This window comes from Brachycentrus maculatus, unplaced genomic scaffold (assembly GCF_059751285.1).
Source record: "Brachycentrus maculatus isolate JH-2025_06_01 unplaced genomic scaffold, ASM5975128v1 h1tg000023l, whole genome shotgun sequence".
NCBI classification, from domain to species: domain Eukaryota; kingdom Metazoa; phylum Arthropoda; class Insecta; order Trichoptera; family Brachycentridae; genus Brachycentrus; species Brachycentrus maculatus.
In genome coordinates this window covers 70610-90057 of record NW_028280777.1, presented here as the reverse complement: position 1 = coordinate 90057, position 19448 = coordinate 70610, and the positions used below count along the sequence as shown (strand labels likewise).

The 19448-nt window shown below is 31.3% G+C and overlaps 1 protein-coding gene across 1 annotated transcript in view; it reads right to left on the bottom strand.

The window, feature by feature from the left end:
* The window catches only part of LOC148313086 (A disintegrin and metalloproteinase with thrombospondin motifs 1-like), a 44238-nt gene that overhangs the window by 8638 nt on the left and 16152 nt on the right, over positions 1-19448 (bottom strand). The window contains exons 9-13 of the mRNA XM_088268245.1: positions 17985-18154; positions 11886-12007; positions 9630-9774; positions 8008-8200; positions 6975-7119 (exon numbers count right to left, since the gene is read on the bottom strand). Of these exons, the coding sequence (XP_088124371.1) occupies positions 6975-7119; positions 8008-8200; positions 9630-9774; positions 11886-12007; positions 17985-18154 (775 nt within the window). The remainder of the gene's footprint in view (positions 1-6974; positions 7120-8007; positions 8201-9629; positions 9775-11885; positions 12008-17984; positions 18155-19448) is intronic.

The following is a 19448-nucleotide window of genomic DNA, read 5'->3' as shown; positions in this document are numbered from 1 at the left end:
TATTTTTTTTATTTTTTTTTATATACATATGTGCGTGTGTTATTTTAATAAGTACGTTTAAAACAAACCTTTGTACACAAATTAGGGTTTCTCATCTCGGTAGATATTTATATTGAAATTTATAGAAAATATATTATTTATAAATTGTTTCGGCATAAACTTTGTGGTAAGACGTGTTACAATGATTAAAGAAAACACTTGTTTTTTACCACTTGAGTTTTGTTGTTTTTAACTCAAGTGGTAAAAACAAGTGTTTTCTTCAATCATTGTTAAAGAAAGATGACAAAGAATGTGTAAGTCTGCATATTTACAGGACTTACGATCTATCATAGTCTGGTTTAAGTGATCTCTTGATTACACACGTATAACATTTACTATTCTATCCATGATAGACAGCCACGATACTTGAATTTCGGAAATCGCAAAAAAAAAAAAAATATATATATATATATATATATATATATATATATATATATATATATATATATATATATATATATATATATATATATATATATATAAATATATATATATATATATATATATATATATATATATATATATATATATATATATATATATATATATATATATATATATATATATATGTAAAATGTAAAACGTCTTAGTGTGTAAAATAATTCGGAAAAAATCTTAAATACGTTTCATTATTTCAACTCAACCTTAGATGGTGCTTAGAACTTAAATATGAAATAATGTGTCAATTTAAGTACATACATGTATACAAGTTCCGAAATTTGAGTAGTGTGTTTGTCAATCAAGGTTAGAATGTTCAAAAATTCATTAATTGAACCAATCTTTGTCAGGTTGGTAGCCATGTAAATACTCAAACTTTCAAATTATTCCTCATCTCTATTGAGATGTCAATCAAGAATCTGTAGCGCAAAAATAATCCCCTTGCCTTTATATAATTTAAGATCTAGTTTACACACCGGTATCAAATAATTTTCTACTAGCTTCTAAGTGTTTCAGTATCTTAAATTACATATTATTGGAATCGTTCCACGTCTTGCTGTTCATTAACTAATTGATTTGCCCTACAAAAACCTCTTAGTTTTCTAAGAGAAAATTATTAATTCTTTGATCACAATTTCTTTCAATTGTAGATGAAATATCATCTTTTAGCTAGCATCGACCTTTCAAAAGCTGTTTTGAAATCAATTGAATCGATACTCATCTCCTGATAAAATTATAAAATATTTTCACATAAAGACTCGTACAACTGGCAAGCCGGTACATTGAATATTTGCTATAAAATGGCTTTTATAAATTTATATATTATATATATATGTGTATATATATATATATATATATATATTTATATATATATATATATATATATATATATATATATATATATATATATATATATATATAAATATATATATAGATATATATATAAATATATATAAATATATATATATATATATATATATATATATATCTGTATATATATATATATATATATATCTGTATATATATATATATGTATGTATATATATATATATATATATATATATATATATATATATATATATATATATATATATATATATATATATATATATATATATATATATATATATATATATATATATATATATATATATATATATATATATATATACTTATGTAATCAGTTTTATAATTTACATTTGAAGCTCCAACTTTGTGATTTTCCATTTTATAGTGATTTTAAAACAAAGTTACATCTAAATTAATATCAGTTTTATTCGATTCAAAGGAATTTTAGTTTTACTTTTATCTCTCCTATTTATACAAAAAATAACTTTTTTGACAATAAAGATGAAGAAGAATATGGACATCTGGGTATTTACAGGGCTTATGACCTTTCATAGGCTAGTTGAGTGATCACTTTACACACGTGACACATTTACCATTCTACCACACCTCCTAAATTTTTGGAACTTCTAGATATATTATCAATCTCATGACACCGTACATATGAGCTCACAACAGCCATCTATGTTGGATTTAGAAAGCTTTTATTAAGTAGAGACCCTTTTATTAGCATGTAAGATCCAAACCCTGGATTATTTTTACACACTGGAAAACGCCTGATCTATATTCTTCTTCATGTATGTTGAGATGTCAAAAAATTCAAAAATAACTTCAAAGTGGAGAAAACCATGGACACACTTTAAATGTTGTGAAGAAAAACCTTAGTTTCAATTAGTTTCTTATTTTCAAAAAACATTTTAACTTTATTTAACACGATTGTTGTATTTAAAAAGCTAATATTAGCTGATTGCAGTGTCTTTAAAATTATCTATCATAAAAATTATAAAACTGCTCAATAGAAAAGATTTTTTTTCTTAAATAAATTAAGGCTTTGCTTTAATTTTGTAGGGATAAGTAAAACACCGTAGAATTTATTTCGAAGTAATTGAACGGAATAGTAAACAGAAATTCAGCCTTGAAACATTTTCTTTGATTTTAGCGATATTTATCTTCATAAACGGGACTTCGATATACAAATCTTTTCAGGTTTAAAGCTGAAATCAATGGTCTTTCTTTAGTTATTCAGTTGGCATAGGCAGCGGAGGTTTATTGAACACTAAAAAGGGAAATCTTTAAATACGAGATATTTCACTGACCGTAATTTTCCTCCCAGACAAAATTGTGAAGCAATACATTTGTAATAAAATGAAAACAACAACAATAATAATAAAAATAAACAAACGCTTAACTCTGCTCTATTGTAGTATTGTCTAAGTAGTTATAAGTTGATTAAATTGATTTTTACTAAGTTACATTGGTTGATGCATATTGTATTTTTTGCACCTATTTTGGATAGTTAGTTTCTATATTCTAACGACATTACCTGTTATATTAAATATATAGAAATCCCCTGTTTTAGACATATCTACGAGACGCAAATAAATACACATCTAACGTCACTTGTATCAATCAAAATCAGTGATAATTAAAAGAAGCCTTTTTATTTAATAACATATTTTTTTAGCCATAAAAAGTAAAGTTTTATTTGTTTTTAATTTTAGGTTACATTTAACTTGGCGTCATTGACATAAAAAGGTACACAGTAAACTGTATTGGGTCTAGTAGACACAGTTAAAGCTCTCTGTAGCCTTTTACTAAGTTTCGTTACTTTAGGGTACCAACCCCCCAAGTATTTATTATTAGAACGGCTATATTCGGTGTCGTATCTAGGCATTATAAGATTTTAACGCTTTATAGCGGCTATTAAATACCAAAATAAATTTATATCGCATAATGAAAACATAAACTTTATTAATATCCCTATCCTTGGTGGACGTGAATTTCTTACATGTAGGTTAGCAATTTTATAGGATCGATTAATGGAGGGTTCAGTGACCAATCGGTGCAAGTCCAAAAGACTGAACAAACAAATTTATAATTAACAAAATATGTTTTCTTGAATGTTTTTTTGCAGATACTTTGTGGCACATTTTATAAACTTTATAAAATCAAACAACTTTGTTTTAACCACTTTTTATTATTATTAGTAAACTTAAACCTACCGGTTTCGACAAGAACTTTGTCATTATCAGGGTTTTTTAAATTCTAAAACATTAAAAACATGAAAATACTCATAATTAATTACATTCCCTTACCAAACACTTACCACACACTCCGTAAAAATCCTAAATGTATTTTACATTTACACTGCACAAGGTTCTTGTCGAAACTGGTAGGTTAAAGTGAACTAATAATAAAAAAGTGGTTAAAACAAAGCTGTTCAATTTTATAAAGTTTAACAAAATATGTTCATCCCGTGACAAATATGTTAATACATTTTTCAACACATAGGTTTTATCGAAAAATAATGAACATTTTGACATTTCAACACAGACGAAGAAGAATATGGAAGTCCGGGTATTTACTGGGCTTATGAGCTGTCAACGGCTGGTTATCACTTTACGTATTCTTCTTCATGTATTTTGAGATGTCAAATTGTAAAATAATAACAGTGGAGACCCAGATTCATGAATACTGTCTGATGGATTGCATTTTGACTGCAGTCTACTTTCATCCTTCTTTTGCTTACTCTATGATTCACCATATATTCTTGGGAAAAAAGCCAGTTGTAGTCAGTTAGTGTATAGTCGAATTAAACGGAGTGACGGATGAGAGAGGTTATACTGTAGTTACACAAAAAATGACAACTAATCGTTTTCATCGTCTGAAAGAAAAGTACCGTTTTTTTTATGACTTACACTGATTGAACATTGCAGCCTCGAAATGTGAGTACATCCTTAAATGAACGATTAAACCAACTTCATACGTCACGAGCTGATAGTATCACTTTCATGGGAATACTTAACCTCAAATCCCTTAGCTTAACTCTCACTTATCTGGAGACACTTCAATCGATGCCATACGAATAATTCTAATATAATGTTTCGGCGTTTTATACGCGAAATGTATCGTTTTCCAATACAGTAAATATCTTCGCAAACTTTGACAAAGTTATAATTTACGAAGAAAGTTGTTTATTTATGAAAAAAATAAAACAAGGACGAAAATGATACGTTAAAATGAGATGAAGTCATCATTAAGTCGTCTGATTCATTGCACGCTGTACTCATAATTAGCAATCATATTCCTTAAATTGATAAACACGTAAATGTGAGATATGTCAATTGCCAAAAACCCTTATCTGCACCCAATGGCACATGGTATCATTGTGATGAAGTTTTATCTTTATCGATAATCGCGCGAAGGCAAGGTGATCATTTCTGCACTTCCGGTACCAGTCCAGAAAAATACATATATAAATAATAAAGAACTACTAAAGTGAAAAATCTTTTATATTTATAAGCGCAGGGTTGGTCATCTTTCCTTCATGTATTTGACAATCAAGAGAATGATGATTCTATACAATGAAGTGCTTATAACACAGTTTTATATATATATATATATATATATATATATATATATATATATATATATATATATATATATATATATATATATATGTATGTGTATATATATATATGTATGTGTATATATATATATATATATATATATATATATATATATATATATATATATATATATATATATATATATATATATATATATATATATATATATATATATATATATATATATATATATATATATATATATATATATATATATATATATATATGTATATATATGTGTGTGTATATATATGTATATATATATATATTTATTTACACTTATTATTACTTATAACCCTTATCCGCGCCCAATGGTGCATAGGGCACTGTATCGAATTGACGCAGTGTTATCTTGATCATTACTTACATGAAGGCAAGGTGATCACTTGCGCTTCAGGAACCAGTCCAGGGTAATATTAAATAAATATTACATTGTAAAATCACTAATATTTATTTTCACCCCCCCTGGGAATCGAACCCGGGACCTCCAGCACGGTAGCTGACCATTACACCACGGAGGCCGACAAACCCTCAACAATATATATTTATAAATAAATATATATTGTTGAGGGTTTCCTATTTTTCAATGATATTGTAGCACGACACGTGTAACAATAAAAAAATGAAAACATATTGTTGACAAAAAAAAGTATTATTTGTGCGTCGTGATTTTTTATTGTTTTAAAAAACTATTTTTATCTCTCAGACGAAATAGGTCAGATTCACCAAAATGATATATCATTCCTCTCTATTTAGAGTGAAGGTTTTAATACATTCTAAACATGTTCGTTCGCAAAATGAGATCCTTGAGGCATTTTAGGATTGAAAAGAAGAAATAAGAGGCAATTGTGTGCGAGACAGAGTGGAATATCACTTTTAATGGATTTCGTATGTAAATCCAGGCGAGAAATTTACATTTTTCTGATTGGCATAAAATTGCGGTTATTTTCGAACAAATTTAATAAAGTGGAAATCAAAAGAACCAGCATTCTCGCCATTTATTTCAAATATTTCAAGTAGAGTTAACTACACGTGTAACTATTTTTTTTTTTTATTTTATGAATAAAAGTGTATATAAACACGTGAAATAACATTTTTTTACATTTTAATTGTACTTGGTCAATATCGCTATTTCTAAAGTCTATTATAATCGTCAATTTTCAGTTGTGCATGTTTTCGGAATGTCTAGAAAATGTTCTCAAACATTTAAATACTCATAGTTTTTTACCCTTTCCTTAACAAAAACTTCCACGCACTCCGTACACCATAAGAAAATGTAATTTAAAAAACATGATTTTAAAACTCCTAAATGTTGTTTTTATTGTGCATTGCGTAGCGAATATCACTCACTCCTTTCAAGAACGTCATAAATAAAAAATTGTCAATTTTCAGTTGTGCATGTTTTCGGAATGCCTAGAAAATATACTATTTCCCAGCAAAAGCGGCATATATTTAACTTGACATTTACCCGCTATAGGGCAGAAAGTGTTGTTTTTGCATTTTGAAGAAAATGTATTGTTTAATAATTTTTTTATACACTTAATATTTTTCAAATGAAGAAAAAACATTCAGGTTTTACCTTTAAAGATCTGTTGCTCAGTAAAAAGTTCAATAAGTGGCTTGATATTTATTTTCAATAAATTTCATTATATTTTTAAACTTTATAAACGATCTCCTTAAAAATCAAGTTTTTATTTTATTTATGACTTTGTTGAAAGGAGTGAGCGATATGTGTTTCGATGCATTCAACATCATTAATTAACATCGAAATTCAGTCTTAATTTTATTCTACAATAGTAAAAAAAGTGTCATAATTAAATGTTTTGTTCTACGAACATATCATGCCATCTTTATAAGTGGTGCAAAGAGTTAAAATATCTCACGTAGAATTAAATATAGGTGAATAATTTTTATTATGTACATGAAAATAAATAAAAATACTTATAAATATATATAAGTTTATATAAATAAGAATATTACTGATATCAGTTTAGGAAGAAGAATAACATAATGAAAAATTACTAGTAGTGTGATGTCTGTGTGCAGGGGGCCTTTGGTGCGAAGTGTGAGCGCCCCCGGTGGGCGCCCTACCCTGAGGGCGGCTCCGCCCAGCACTGCAGCAGGACCGTCCTGGAAATCCGCCCACACGGGACTTGTGTGGTCTGATCTAAAAAAAAACACAACGTCATTAATCATATGGATATCCTTCAACTTTCTCAAGTACTTATATTATCCCTCTCCTACAATACGTTAAGACCTCATATGAGGTCTTGAAAATTATTTTTCTTCAATTCAATTCAATTAAATTTCAATTTATTTATTTTCAACTAACGTGTACATTACAAATTGAAAAAAAAATTAAAACGTATATATTAAAATATAAGTTTCCATTCAGCGTATAAGATTTCTCTATTTTTAATGTTATTAACAGTAAATCATTAAATTGTAACATTATTAATATTCAAAAAGTTTGATAATTACCGTTGCTGTGAAATTTGAAGCAAATCATTAGTATCCTTGATGACCAAGTAAAAGTGATGAAAATTCATTTTAAAAAAAAGGAATAATTCGCAAAGCCTATATGAGAGTCTTGTCTGCAGGTAGGATAGTAAGGATAGGGAAAGTAAATGTGAAAAATACATCACAAACACCCAGACCAATTGAAAATAGATCTGTCTTGAATTTTATTTTCAATTGGCGGGAATCGAACCCGCGACGCCAATTTCGCAGTCGAGAATCCAGCCATATACATTTGATAATTACCGTTGCTATGATTTCTAAAGCACATCATTAGGATCCCTGTGACCAAGTGAAAGTTATAAAAATATAATTTATATTTGAAGCACTAACACTGTGATTTTCAATTTTATAATTAAATTGTAACTTTGTTTTAAAATCACACCGCTTCTTGATAAAGAAGCGGTTAGCCTCGAAACCGGTAGACATTATAATTAAGTTTTAATAAAATATTTGTAGCGATTTTAAAACAAAGTTACATTTAAATTATATTATATTATTAAAAAACACCTAAAATAAAGGTAAATTTGATATTTACCGTTGCTGTGACATCTGGAGCATATCATTAGGATCCCTGATAACCATCCTGTAGACCTTTTTGGTCCTGTCCTTCAGTGCCAGATGAAACAAGGAGTAGGAGACTATCTGGTTAGGGTCTGTTGATGATTGCAGATTCACCCTCACATTGACTTCGCGAGAGTGACGAGGAATGACCAAGAGTCTTGTCAAATCTTAAAAGATACAGAATATAATTATTTTTAAAAAAATGGAAAATTAATTAATTAGTTTTACATAAAAATAAAGTTAGCTTTATTACAGGTTAGCAACAATAAAAAACAGATGAGAAACTCTTTACAATCGGAGACGAGAAAATCCTTCAATATCCCATAGACCCCCTTAACTTCAATTTCATTATAATATACAAAGGTACTTTTATTCGTATACGTACAATACAATACGAACTGATAAACGATATCAAAGCGTTGAGGATTCAGAAAGTTGATGTCAATACTTGGATTCAATTTCTAATGGCATTATCTTCGTAGACATTTTAAGTCAAGTATGTTAATAAATTTATGGTATATTTCGCAGTATTTTTTCTCTATATACTTATATATTTTTTGATTTGGCGTTTAATTTGTAGAACTCCATATTAATTTATGTATTAGTTATAAATCAAAGACAGATTTTTTGATTCTACTAAGTTGTATTTTAATAACAAAAATACTTAAAAAAAATTATATTATGACAATTGTTTCGCTTTGTTGGGGCATTATCAAACGAATTTACGACGACTGCGGTCCTTATGTAGCTATACAATTCTATGTGACAGTTTTAACATGCAGCAATAATTTTTTCTCCACTTAGGGGTTATTTTTACATACATAAAATGGTCTCTGCTAAATAAAAGCTTTCTCAAACTAAACATAGATACTGCCGTAAATTCAAACATAAGGCGTCATGAGATTGATAAATGTATTATATAAATCCAAAAACAAATTGAGTACTGTTGTAGTCAATCATCGATAGAATGATGAATGTATGTCAAGAGATCATTTAAATAACCTATTAAATGTCATAAGCTCTCTAAATACCCTGACTTCCATTTTCTTCTTTATCTATATTGAGATGTCAAAATATTTATCTTAATTTAATTTTGACTGTACTTATGTGTTTGTATTTTAAACAACTTTGTTATTTTGAAACTGACATTCGATCTAATTTCAGGATGTTAGCGTATTAATAGAATATATCGTAGTTGTACAGAAGAAAGTGACCAACTAACGAAACGTAAAATGTTCAGGAGTGCCATTTAAGTCAGTTTTGCTCGTCAAGAAAACATACATCAATGCAGTTAGTCGTTTTTAACAATAAATTATACTTAATAATAATACTTTAAGTTAATAATAGTTTGTTTACACCCCGGTTAAAATAATACTTAATAACAAAGTTAATAATACTTAATAAATTATACTTTCAGTAAATAAATTATACTTACAAGTTTAAAATCCTTTGGGATTTTTTTCAGGTCAATATTAAGCTAGTAAGATATCAAATAGTCAATGATCACGTTTTTGTAAAAAATGCACTTGGTCACTTTCTCCTGTATGACTACGATATCTATAATATTATTTGATTATAAAAATAAATGTTACTTACTTTGATTTTGTCCCTTCTTAAGGGTTTTGTTGAACACCAGGTGATTATCAAAACAGGTATTTCCATTTCCATTACAAACTCCGCAACGATCTTCCCTAGCAGTAGAATTAGCCACTCCGTCACATCCATACTCGTTACACTTTCCCTGAAATAAAAAAAATAATGATCTAAGAAAGCCTTAAAATAATACATATTAAGTTTCGGGATGATGTAAAAGGTGAACACTTCACGCGCCCCTAATAAGGTATTCCGGAAAATAAAATATTGACTCAAGTCCTTTTTAAGTCAAAAGATCCTGGATTCAAATTATGAAATGCTTATTCATAAATAAAACGAAAGCTGTCCCCTACATAAGACAATGAATAATACCCGCTTACTGCGCTTAAGTGCCTTCTTCATCTGAGCAAATTTTGACAACTAATTATTAATTATGTTTTTGTAATCAACTGTTGATGAACCGCTGGAGTTTTCGAAACTTTTTTTCGAAATAAAACTCAATAACTGGTTTTATAAGTGTTTATTTTTTTACGTTATTACTAAAACATCTCATTGAACGATATTTTGAAAGGTAAATCGTAAAATCGATTGTTGACAAAATCAACTAAATACGAGTATAATACGTCATCAGCTTTTTCCATTTGTTAAAAAAATGTAATGAGATAATTTGAGAAAGTATTTGTAAAATGTTATACCGAAAGTTTGGTAAAATATGGATGACGCTTTAGTAGAAGATTTGGCTGTCCCATAAATATAACCGTTTATATTACTAAGCCTAAATTTGAACTTGAACTTCAAATATAAATCTCAGTTTGATCTAATTGCTAACCTGCTAGGGCATGCAGTTATCTGCAAAGGTATGCATCGCGTACCAACTTACTAGGGCATATAACACCTACTTACCTACTTGGGCGCGTACATATATCCTACTCACTTACTACGGCATGCATTACCTAATAACCGACTAGGACATGCATTACCTACTAACCTGCTAGAGAATGAGCTACCTGCTACCTACTAACCTATAATACTAGGCCAAGTGTAACCTACTAACTTATTAGGGCACGCATCATCTAGTAACCTACTAGGGCATGCATCACCTACTAACCTACTAGGTCATGCTAATGCATTCCGATTTTCGTATAATAATACGAAATAATAAAACATGAAAGAATAATGTAAACCAAAAAAAGTATTCACCCACTGCTTTTAACCTGTTTTGAAAAATAAATAACACCATCATGTTTTTAATGCAACTCGATATTATGTAATAGGAGTAACAAGGAATAAAAGTATAGGGATTTTATTACAAAGCAAGGGAATACCTTCCGATCACAAAAGCTTTTAGATAAAGTTAAATGGGAGGTAAAATTCGAAAGATAATACGAAAATTTTACACCGGAGTAAGCAGCTTACAGCCTACTATTATTAATGGAAAAAGTAGGATCAAATTTAAGCTATGTTTTCATCTACATTATCTCTCGTTATTGACGTATAATATCATCGTATATTACTGAATGACATATATATTCGTGTATTAATATTTTTGGCTATAAAACCAAGTAAAATTTAAATTTCTTGCAAAGGGTGGCGCAATATTATTCACCCTATCGGAAGATGTTATAACGTTTGCAAATGTTGTCGTACGTCACAATGATTAAAGAGAACACTTGTTTTTTACCACTTGAGTTTTATTATAGACTACATGTTTCAGAAGTTAAACTTCCATCATTCAGGTCTGTATAATAACAAATTTTATGTTATTATACAGACCTAATGATGGAAGTTTAACTTCTGAAACATGTAGTCTATAATAAAACTCAAGTGGTAAAAAACAAGTGTTTTCTTTAATCATTGTAACATGTCTTACCACAAAGTTCATGCCGAAACAATAAATAAAATATCGTCGTACGTCAATCATATTAGACGTTTGTGGACAAGATAGCTGAAGTATACAAACGGATTGATAAATTGGGTACAAATGTGTATCAACACTGCCGGCAGCCACTTGACGGATATCATCTTTTCCACATAATAGAAAAAATTTAATGGTCAGAATAAAGATTGTCATTACTCAATTTTTTTGATGTTTTAAAAAAGTTATTCAAAAACAAAATTAGATGATTAGTTTTGCGCCACTCTGTATAATAAAATAATATAAAAGTCTTCAAGTGTTCAGTAAAAACTTCTTTATGATTTTTTTATGTATCAAACGAGCTAAAAATTATAAGTTAGGTAAGGTAGGTAACACGAGCTTACCCCAATACAGATATGGTGTTCTGTCTCATAGGAACATGGCGTACCATCAGGAAGATATTCTCCGCTCCTGACAACTTCTCCGGATTCCCATAAAACGCAACTGACTCTACAAACAAGATCATCTGAAAAAATAAAAGAAGCAGTGCAAAATATTTTTCGGTGCCATTAACATGCTGACAATACCAATCGACCACCGATTTAAAAATGCCAAAATTCTTGAAACTAAAAGCCAAGAAGTAATTTTAACGTTATCTTAAATAAATATAGTTAATGCGTTAATTTCACTGTGGAATTGACCCCCTAATCTTCTTGTGGAATTGACCCACATGACCGAACATCTTGCCTTCATATTTAACGATTGAGTTAACATAACTTAACGTAGAAGTAAGATTTTTCGATTGGGCTAATATTTTATTGTTCCTTTGTTCAAAATATACGAAAATATATTTCTCAGTTCCGTGTTCTCTGTTCCGTGGATGGCGGTCCAGGAACAAAACTGTTCCGGTTTCATCTAGAGTCAAAGTTGAAAAACTACAAGTCGAGAATGTAAGTAAGTCGTATGAAAGGGAAGTGAATGAAAGATTGAATGTAAGGAATATGGATATGAATGTAGACGATACCTGGGAGCACATCAAATCGTGTATGTATGAGTCAGCAAAGAGTGTATGTGGAGTTGCGATCCAAGGTAGAAAAAAAGGAGATGCATGGTGGGATGAGGGCATGAAAGGACTTGTCTCTGAGAAGAAGAATGCTTGGCTAAATATGTTAGCAGTTAACGATGTTAAGAGTGAACTTTTTAAAATAATGAAAGATCGGTATAAAGAATGTAAGAGAAAAGTGAAAATGGGAGTAAAAGAACGGAAAGATCGTCTAAAGAGAGAAGAAGGTATGAAAATGTCAACCCACTTTCAAGAAAACATTAAGCTTTTCTGGAAAGAGGTAAAGAACGCAAAGAATGAGACTGAAAATGGAGGTATGAAAGTTATCAAATCAAATGATGGTAAAATATTGACGAGTGAAAGTGAAATGAAAGAAAGATGGAAAGAATACTTTATGGAAATTTATGAAAGTAACGGCAATGTCTCCACCGAGACACCCATAGAGGCAAGGGTGAGTGAGGGTATGGTATGTGAGATAAGTATGTCAGAAATAACGAATGCCTTAAAATTAATGCGGAACGGTAAGGCTGTTGGGTATGATAATATTGCTATAGAGTTTGTAAAATGTGGTGGACTGACCACCCTCACATGGATTCACAGACTATTTAACCTGTGTCTTGAGGAAGGATACACACCTCTGGATTGGAGACGGGCAGTAATCATGCCTCTATTCAAGGGAAAGGGATCTCGCGCAGAGTGTGGGAATTATAGGGCGATAAGCCTGCTAAGCTCTGTCAGTAAACTCTATAGTAAGATTATAATTGAAAAAGTTAGAATGGTGACGAAAGAACGGATTTGGGATGTGCAAGGTGCTTTTATGAGTGGAAGAGGTTGCACAGATCAAATTTTTGCACTACGAATGCTGACGGAAAAGTTTTTGGCTAAAAATCAGAAACTCTTCTGTGCTTTCGTGGATTTGCAGAAAGCGTATGATAAGGTTGATAGGATAAAATTATGGAGCGTGCTGGAAAAATATGGAGTAGACAATAAACTTATACAAGCAGTTGCTTCCCTCTACGAGGGCAGCACAGCTAGTATAAGAGTGAATGGGGACATTACATCATGGTTTGCAATATCCAAAGGCGTAAAGCAGGGATGTGTAATGTCACCATGGTTGTTTAATCTTTATATGGACCATTGTATGAAAGAGATTGAAAGTATGGGAGTCGGAGCGAAAATGATGAATATAACTGTTAGTTGCTTGCTGTATGCGGATGACGCCGTACTGCTAGCGAGCAGCGCGGAGGACTTGCAACTAATAGTGTCAAGAATGTACGATGTATGTATGGAAAATGATCTGGCAATGAATGAAGGTAAGTCAAAGGTCATGGTGTTTGAAAGAGAGAAAGATTTGACAGAATGCAAGATTATCGTGCACAATGAATCCCTAGAACAGGTGCAAGAATTTTTATATCTAGGAAGCATGTTCACAAGGGATGGAAAAGTGGATAAGGATATTGAGAGAAGAGTGAATGCAGGGAATAGAATAAATGGTGCTTTTAACAGAGTGATTGGGAATAAGAATATGTCCATGGAAGCCAAGCTAGCGGTTCACAACGGCGTGCTAGTACCGACACTAATGTATGGAAGCGAAACATGGAACTGGCAAAGGAAGGATGAAAGCAGAGTGAATGCTGTTGAAATGCGCTCCCTCAGACGAATGTGTGGAAAATCATTGTATGACAGAATTAAAAACGATGATATAAGAAAGGAATGTAAGGCTGAACGAGGAATAATTGAAAAGATTAGAAAGAGCTCTTTGCGGTGGTATGGACATGTGGAGCGAATGGATAGCGAGAGAATGACTAAGAAAATATATGTGGCGAATGTGAGAGGGAAAACAGAACGTGGACGACCGAAAAAGACTTGGCACGATCAGATCAATCAGAACCTAAAATCTGGCGGTGTCAAAAGTCTGCGTAATCGGAGGGCATGTATGACTAGATGTATGGATGTGAAGGAGGCTAGGAGTGTATGTCAGGACAGAAGAGTGTGGCGTTCCATCCTCTCTGCCTACCCCTGCGGGGAAACGGCGTGATGGTAGTAGTAGTAGTAGTATTTCTCAGGCTTATTTTCGGCTTTAAGTTGCTTATTTCTTATACGTTGCCTCGAGGCATTCATGAACATACATACATAGCATTATGTAAATGCGTATCTCCCGGGAGATTGAAAGGTGAAACATTGTTATCTTAACTTATTTTCAAGATGGTTGATTGCTTTAAGCACAAATAGTTTGATTTCTGTAGACAATTTTAAGAAAAAAATGCCTTGTGAAAAATTAAAATCATAAAATAATTTAATAGATCTAGCCAAAGAATGAATAATGTACTAGAAATCCCTTTTTGCAAATCCAGACTCGCGCAAAGACACTCATTTTTCATAGCTCCAAAATTGTTTTATTTATTCCACAAAGACTGTGTGATAGACATGAATTATCTAAGTTTGCTTCGATTTAAAATTTTGCCTAAATTATTTATTAAAAAATAGATCTAAGTACTTTCTTCTGTAAATCTTTTTGATTTTTTATTTTCTGTTAAAATCAAACATTTGTACATACATAGTTTATATTAGTACTTGAATAAATTTTTATGTCTGTTTTTTAGTTCTGTTATTTATGTGTCTGATATCTATTGTATTTTTTCCAGTGACCTTCATTATAACCTAAAATAAAATATTTACCCACACACAGGCCATGCCTTTGTGGAATTTTTTTTAAACATTTTATATTTTTTTGTACTTGTAATTATAGTATATTGTGGAATACAAAATAATAAAAAAATAACTAACTCCCTAAGTAATAATCTTTGCACCGCTTTCTCACATGTGTAGGCAAAGAAGATATAACGCCACTCTATCTTTGAAACAATATTCATCTCTTCTACATTCATGCATCTCCTCATACATGCAAGCCAGATATCTCATTCACAGAAGCAAAATGAAGGGAATATGGAAACAAATTATAGAATCATACTACAAGATGTTTAAAATTCACCATTTTGTTCGTGGTCGAGCTTTTACATCACTTTTTGGAACTTATATTTGTGCAATAATACAATCAGTCATTCACATGCGCGTTGGAGCGCTATCTTTAGAAATTCTTGTTTACTAAAAAGCTGAAACCGTTTTTATTGTTGGTGTATGAAATATATACAGCATTAATTAATTAATAATTTTTGACATCTCAACATAGATGAAGAAGAATATGGAAGGCTGGGCATTTACAGGACTTATAACCGCCATAGGTGTGGTTAAGTAATCACTCTACACACGTGTAACATTCACCAATTCTAGATATATATTGATCTAACCCGTGACACAAGTACATATGCGTTCACAATAGTCATATATCTAACAGATAATCCTTTCAAATACCCAGAGTTCCATATTCTCTACTCCAAATTAACCCTTCGCTGCATCGTGTATCAAATGTGATACAAAGCCAAGAGTTAAAACTATATCAATATCTAATAAGGATAACCATTGCATGATGTTGCGAATTTGATGCATAAATATTTTCTCGATTTTTCCTTGTTAAATGTTTTTCATTCTTTTTTTCTCTCTAATGTTTAGAGTAACATACAATCCATTTTTTTTAATTTAAAACTAAAAAAGTCATGCAATGAAGAGTGTACTGCTTCATATCTATTTTGGTTTTCAAAATACTGAATTCAACTCCCAAAGGGAGTTGAATTCAGTATTTTCGTATATATTTTTGTCGTTGAAAAAAGTTTTTTATTATTTTTTGTTAATATATTTAAGTAAGTCATTGCTTTATTTCCTATCTGAATTATGTATAACACGTGTTTTAATATCATGTTATGCTCCATGTACGATAATTAATCAGAATTATGGGGTAGGTTTTGTGAAAATTTCGGTTGGGTTACTCCTTAAATTCGTAATAATGTTTTAGACCCAAGCACGTCCAACAATAAAACGGTTGGTATCATACTTAAATTTAATTAAATCTTAATTAAAACTCTGAAATAAATACAAACACAAATAAATTTATTATTTTTACGAAAATTATTCTACCCTCTCAGTAATTTTAATATTGGTACTTTAATGATATTTTGAATGTTCTTTTGAATGTTCTTTTTAAAGAGAAAAACGACTAAAATACAAATATCAAATAAAATATATACCACTGTAGAAAAGTAGTTTGATGGTAGTAGAATAACATTTATCTACATTTTTTAAACTGTTTATATAACCTAGGAGAATGCGCTGAACATCAGTATATGAACCTGAAAAAAATAAGCCATTGACTCAAAGTTTACATAAATAAACTTGATTTCTTGGATGCCTTTTTCTGATTCTTTGTGGCATAATTTATAAACTTTTATTGTTAGTACTTTTTCCCAACCGGTTTCGATAAGCACTTTGTCAATTTCATAGTTAGATATTCACACTTTATCCCCGAAGACGACAAGATGCTTGTCGAAACCGATTGGAAAAAAACAACCAAAAATAAAAGTGATTTAAAACAATGTGTTTATGTATAAAGAGTTTCATTATTTTACAGTGTTTTTATAAAAAAAAATCAATTTGTGTTCTTTGACAGGTTATTGTAGGGTGAGAAGATAAAAAATAATACGAAGAAATATGAAATGTACCCACTAGCGTTTAGATCTAAAAATGCCATCTACCATCTACCATCTACCCTACCATCGCCAATGTCAATGTGCCATCTACCAATACTAGAGAGGCATCTATCCTGTTGTGAGAGTGAGATGATCTTTAGAAAAAGACTAAAAACACATTTGTTTGCTAAATCATTTCCACCATAATATTTTCCCCAATTCATTCACTGTGAAGCGCCCTTGAGGTATTATTTTACGAAAATGGCGCTATATAACTAACTAACTAACCATCCGCAGGGGTAGGCAGAGAGAATAGAACGCCACACCACTCTGTCTTTGCAAACATTCTTCGCCTCTTCCACGTTCATGCATCTCCTCATACATACCCGCCGATTGTTACTCCTAACCTGACCACTTTCAAGTATTTGGCATACCTGATCGTGCCATGTTTTTCTCGGTCTTCCTTTGCTCTTTTTTCCACTTACATTCGCCTCATAAATTTGTTTTACCGTTCTTTCCTCACTCATTCGTTCTACATGTCCAAACCATCTCAACACACCTTTCTTATTTTATCGATAATGCTTATCTCAGCTTTGCATTCCTTCCGTATTTCACTATTCGCACATCTATCATACATCGTTTTGTCGCACATTCTTCTGAGGGATCGAATTTCGACTGCGTCCAGTCTACTATCATCCTTCTTTTGCCAACTCCATGTTTCACTTCCATACATTAGAGTTGGAACCAGGACTCCGTCGTGCACTGCCAGTTTAGCTTCCGCTGATAGATTTTTATTTATCGCTGTATAAGTTATGCAAATTTATTATTATTATTATTATTATTATCCTATGATTACGTACCTTCATCGGTGTCGTAAGGCAACCAGTCGTGGCTCCCGCCCTGGGAGGGCAGAGTCGCGCAGCGCTCGGCTCGCGGGTCCCACGTTGGCATCTGCCAGCAATTGCGGCTCTGGCGACACACCCGCTTCTCTTCAGAAGGTCCCATACAATCTGCGCCACCCCAAGCCGGCCTGAAAAACAGACAATTTCTTAGTACCTACCCATACTATCAATGCATCCAATTGGTTAGAGCCCACTCATACTTTCAATACATCCAATTGATTAGAGCTCACTCATACTTTCAATACATCCAAGTGATTAGAGCCCACTCATACTTTCAATACATCCAATTGGTTAGTGCCTACTCATACTTTCAATACATCCAATCGATTAGAGCCCACTCATACTTTCAATACATCCAAGTGATTAGAGCCCACTCATACTTTCAATACATCCAATTGGTTAGAGCCCACTCATACTTTCAATACATCCAATTGGTTAGAGCCCACTCATACTTTCAATACATCCAATTGGTTAGAATCTACTCATACTTTCAATATGTCCCAATAGTTACATTCAATCCGTCAATTGGTTAGTACTTACTGATACTTTAAAAATATCAAATTAGCTAGAACTTCTCATACTATCAACAGATTCAATTGGTTAGCACCTACCCATACTTTCAATACAACCAATTGGTTAGTACCTATTCAAACTTTCAATACATCCAATTGGTTAGTACCTACTCGTACTTTCAGTGCATCCAATTGGTTAATGACTACCTATACTGTCAATACATTCAGTTAGTTTGTACCTATTCTTACATTCAAAATATCAATTAGTAAGTACCTACTCACACTTTCAATACATCCAATTGGTTAGTACGCACTCATACTTTCAATACATCCAATAGGTAGGCACTAACCAATTAAAATTAAATTTTAACCAATTGAAATAAAATTTCAATACATACATATACGATACATAAACGAACGCCCTAGGTAACAACGGCGCCTATGACAATTGTTTTCGCCAAACGGTTTATATATTTTCATATATGTAACGTGGATAAAATAGGGCATATATTACATCCATATATAAACGTCCTTAAGCAGACTAAAATATCCTTATTCTTCGATTTTGCGACACCAACAAAGGTATTTTTTCCACTCCTTAACGGTTCTCATAAAATATTTCTTTGCCGGAATAAAGAAGTGAGTAGTACATATAACTTTCAACCGGACAATATCGTAAACTTTCACAAAGTCGTCGCGGTCGCATTTGATTCCTCTGAGAGCGAGGAGAAATATTGTAGAAAAAGGGTGTAAAAAGAGATAAGGGATATTTCATGAAATAGTTTTCTAAAAGCTTTCTTGGTTGAGCTTTCACTCGGTATTTATAACTGTGCGAGTGTCGTGCGAAGACGGCTAATTCCAAAATGAAAGAAAGTGAAAAATAAGTCGATTTTTCATTGCATTGAGAAAT